At 39.5% G+C, this 3,797-nt stretch overlaps 1 protein-coding gene across 1 annotated transcript in view; it reads right to left on the bottom strand.

Moving 5' to 3' along the window:
• Nucleotides 1–592: 592 nt before the first annotated feature.
• Nucleotides 593–3,797, bottom strand: part of BMP4 (bone morphogenetic protein 4) — a 4,476-nt gene continuing 1,271 nt past the window's right edge. The window contains exon 3 of the mRNA XM_072428214.1: nt 593–2,324. Within this exon, the coding sequence (XP_072284315.1) occupies nt 1,483–2,324 (842 nt within the window). The 3' untranslated portion in view covers nt 593–1,482. The remainder of the gene's footprint in view (nt 2,325–3,797) is intronic.

Raw genomic sequence — 3,797 nt, 5'->3', positions numbered from 1 at the left:
TATTACTGTGTTGGCTACTATTCCAACAAAAAGGGAATTCTCACTTTTACCATCTAATTTAAAATATATTTGTATCAACCGCTTTATTTTTCAAAGAATTAAAAAATAAACCTCTACAACATTTATCAACCAATATTTCATTTTGTGGTTTTGGTGTACAACTCTATTTGTGGTCCATGTAGCCGGCAAGGCAGTTTACACTGGCAGGGTAATTCTTCAAACATCACAAAACGAATTTGTCCTAAGGGGAAACTAAGTTCACTCTCTTTTCAACAATTTATTTAAGCTCTGTACAATTAAAAAGGTCCTTTCTGAAGGCAGTTACAAGACAAAAGCAGCATGGAGTCTGGATGCATTACCCCGAGGCCCTGATCTGGTCTCTCCACCTGCACTCCCCAGGAAGTGAAGTCTTGCCAATCTTTCCACTGTTCTAGATTTTATTGGTTTTAACTAAGTCCCCCCCCCCCAAATAACTACCCCCCCCCCCCCCACCTCCTCTGAAGCATTGGAGAGTTTCAGTAATTAAAAAGCAAACATTAGAATATTCTCCTGGGGATATTTGGACAGGGACGCACAAGGGTAAAATGACAGATTGTTTCATTGTCACAAAGAAAAATAAATATGTTTATTTAAAATATTACCAAAATATTATATAATTTGTAATTTTCATTATTAAAAAATAATAGGATTTATGTTCCTAATTTTCCTGGCAGAAATGGAAATACAGATGAATATCTGGCAGGAGTACAGTAGTTGTCAGGTGTCTTTTCATATTCCTATGTATTTTAATTTTTTATTTTTTCTTTACAATGCTTTTACTCAGCAGCCAGGGCTTTCAAAGAATAATAATTAGAAAAGCTTGGAACCAACAACATACTGCAAGAGGGAGGGACAGTGGCTGTGCTTATCATTAACATAACAATCCGAGCCCAGGTACTTCCCAGACTCTTTTCACACAAACTGGAATTATAAAAAACAAAAACACAGATTAACCAAGAAAGCAATCTGGTTACCCCAAAAGCTGCTGGGATTCCCACTGTGACTTCCAAAATAGCAATATGCTTTACGCTAATTTTTACATTCATTTAGGAACAGGTGTTGAAGTCATATTGCCAATAAATACTTTTAACACTTATAAAAAGCTCATTTTGTATAGAAAACAAAAAAAATACTCTATCCCCTTTATAAATCCAACATATTTTTTTCCAATGTACATTTTATAAACAACTGTACAAAAAAGTAGCTTATGGTTTCTTTTGAAAAAATGTTTTTTTTTTGAAAATAATGACTTTTTTTATTTTTTTTTCCTTTTAATATGTTGTTATAAATATATTTTGCAAAATATATGATCATATGGTCAAAAAAATTTGCACATAAAAGACATAAATAAGATCAAGATGATTGTTCATTTTGAAAGTCCAGCAGATTACAAACAATCTGCCTTTATTTTTTTTTTTTGTTGTTTTTTATATTTGTTTTTTTTTAACGGCATCCACAGCCCTCTACCACCATCTCCTGATAGTTTTTAAGGACCACTTTGTCATACTCGTCCAAGTACAGCATGGAGATGGCACTCAGTTCTGTTGGAACGCAGCAAGCTTTGGGGATGCTAGAGTTAACAGAGTTAACCAGAGTTTGTACAATGGCATGATTGGTTGAGTTTAGGTGGTCAGCCAATGGAAACGGGCAATCACCATGGCAATAAAATGCTTGATATCCCGGAGGTGCCACAATCCAATCGTTCCAGCCAACATCGCTGAAATCCACATACAACGCATGCCTACGACAATTTTTGTTTTTTTTGCGGGCTCTTTGTGGCTTTGGACTTCGTTTTGACCTCCTGGTCAGTGCATGTCCCCTGCCATCGTGGCTAAAGGTGATTAAAAGCGGCCTTATCTGAGACCAGTCTGAGTTCTCATGAGGTAATAAGGATCGGCTGACCCGAACGTGCTTCCCCTGAAAATGTTTAGTCTGATTGAGGTGTACCACCTCCACCGCAAGCCCGTGGTTTATGCTCTTCTCTTGGGTCCATCGCATAATGGCCGGGCTCACATCAAAACTTTCCCACCTCGTCACGTTGTGGTGGATGAGCCTTGTGTCCAGCAGCCTAGTGATCAGCTGTCCGTTCTCTGTAGGAGGTTTCATGACTTCATATATATTTATCCTATGGAATCCCTCTTCCCACGTAGGTCCATGGTCTATCTGTTCTCTATAAAGTCTAAGCTCAGCCGACGATATCACCTCGTTCTCTGGAATGCTGGTGAGATTGAAGAAAAAACGAATACTCGTGCTTCCTGACGTGCCTGGTATGTTCTCCAAATGTTCTAACAAGGAAAGAAAGAAAGGGAGAAATGAATATTGGACTCAATGCGTTTTGAACAGATGTAGAGGAGCAGTCACACAAACCGCCTCTACTATTTCATCAAAAAAACACGGCAAGACTACCCGTTCCTCAACTTTTACATGAACAGATGCTCCCACTCCAACAAATGCCCAACCTTGCAAACTCTACCCACTTGTGATCCGACTTTGCAAGTTCCATGTACATAAATCACTTGGCAGGCAAGATCACAAAGTTTCTTTCTGAATCCGAAGTGTATTGCTTAGGAGATCCAGCAATTTGTGAAAGCATAGAGCATGCCTTGTTGATCATATTACAGAAGAGGGGGGAAAGAAAAGCAAATTCCAGTACTGCAAAGATGCCGTGGATTAATAACTCAGATTTACCTTGGGAAAAAAACATCCGCAAGGAAACATTTGGATCGGATTACAAGGCTTCATTGAACAAATATTACAAACACACAGTTGTGGCGTTAAATACACCAAGTGTACTTTAAGTATTAAAGTTAGTGGAAAAAACAGGGAGGTACGCCTTTGCCTTTGATGGGACGGGAGCGCAGTTTATACAGACTGAAAGCAAACCTTTGCTCCGCGTGTAACATACATGGGCCAGACTTCTTTATTTTGTGTTTGGAAACAAATTCAACAAGACAATCACAAGTTTGTTAAAGCCAATGAGATCCAAAAAACCATCTGATGTCGTATAGAAGATAATGTAATAATGCTGAAACTAAAGTAACACAAAAAACAAAATCTACAATAACATATTGACTAGGTACAGGCGTCACGTGCTTTGGACTATTGGCTTACTTCCGTGTTCCAGAACATGCGTGGGCAATTGCAATGTCAACTAGCCATCTATGATGGAACTGCAAAACTAAACATGTTCACAAGAGCCTGTGTGGCCCCGAACTCCCTAAGGTGTTACCATAATATATCTAAGACCTTGTATGTCCGATAAAACCAGTGGCTGCTCCCTACAGATCAATGGGTCAGATCAGAAGTCCTAATTGCTCCAATGGAACCTCGAACCTCAGTTTGGTCCCTATTGCAGTTTTATCACATGACTCCGAATGACAAATGTGGCCCTATGATAGATTAAAAGTTTTTAAAATTTGTTTAGAAAGCTCAAAGCTTTAAAGTCAAGAGATCCGCACACTATAGGCAGCAATGCTTGTGTCTGGCACTAAGTCGGCCAACTTGCTGGAAGTCAGGGGCCTACCTGCTCAGGTGCTGTAATTTGCAATGAGAAGACATGATGAAGCTTTTACAGTAGGCTGCTGAATGTTTTGTGTGATAGGAATGGGCCCCGGCATTGCCAGCAGCTGATAATGTAACATATACATTGATAACAAGGGCTGCATACCTAGATCCAGGTCAGCTACGGGGGGGGGGGGCATGACATGGGTAACATGGGCGGGAATTTGTACAGGTGAGGTGCATACAGGTGGGGTACA

Source organism: Pyxicephalus adspersus, chromosome 12 (assembly GCF_032062135.1).
Source record: "Pyxicephalus adspersus chromosome 12, UCB_Pads_2.0, whole genome shotgun sequence".
Taxonomy (NCBI): domain Eukaryota; kingdom Metazoa; phylum Chordata; class Amphibia; order Anura; family Pyxicephalidae; genus Pyxicephalus; species Pyxicephalus adspersus.
Note: the sequence above shows the minus strand (reverse complement) of the source record. Positions and strands in the feature narration are given on the sequence as shown.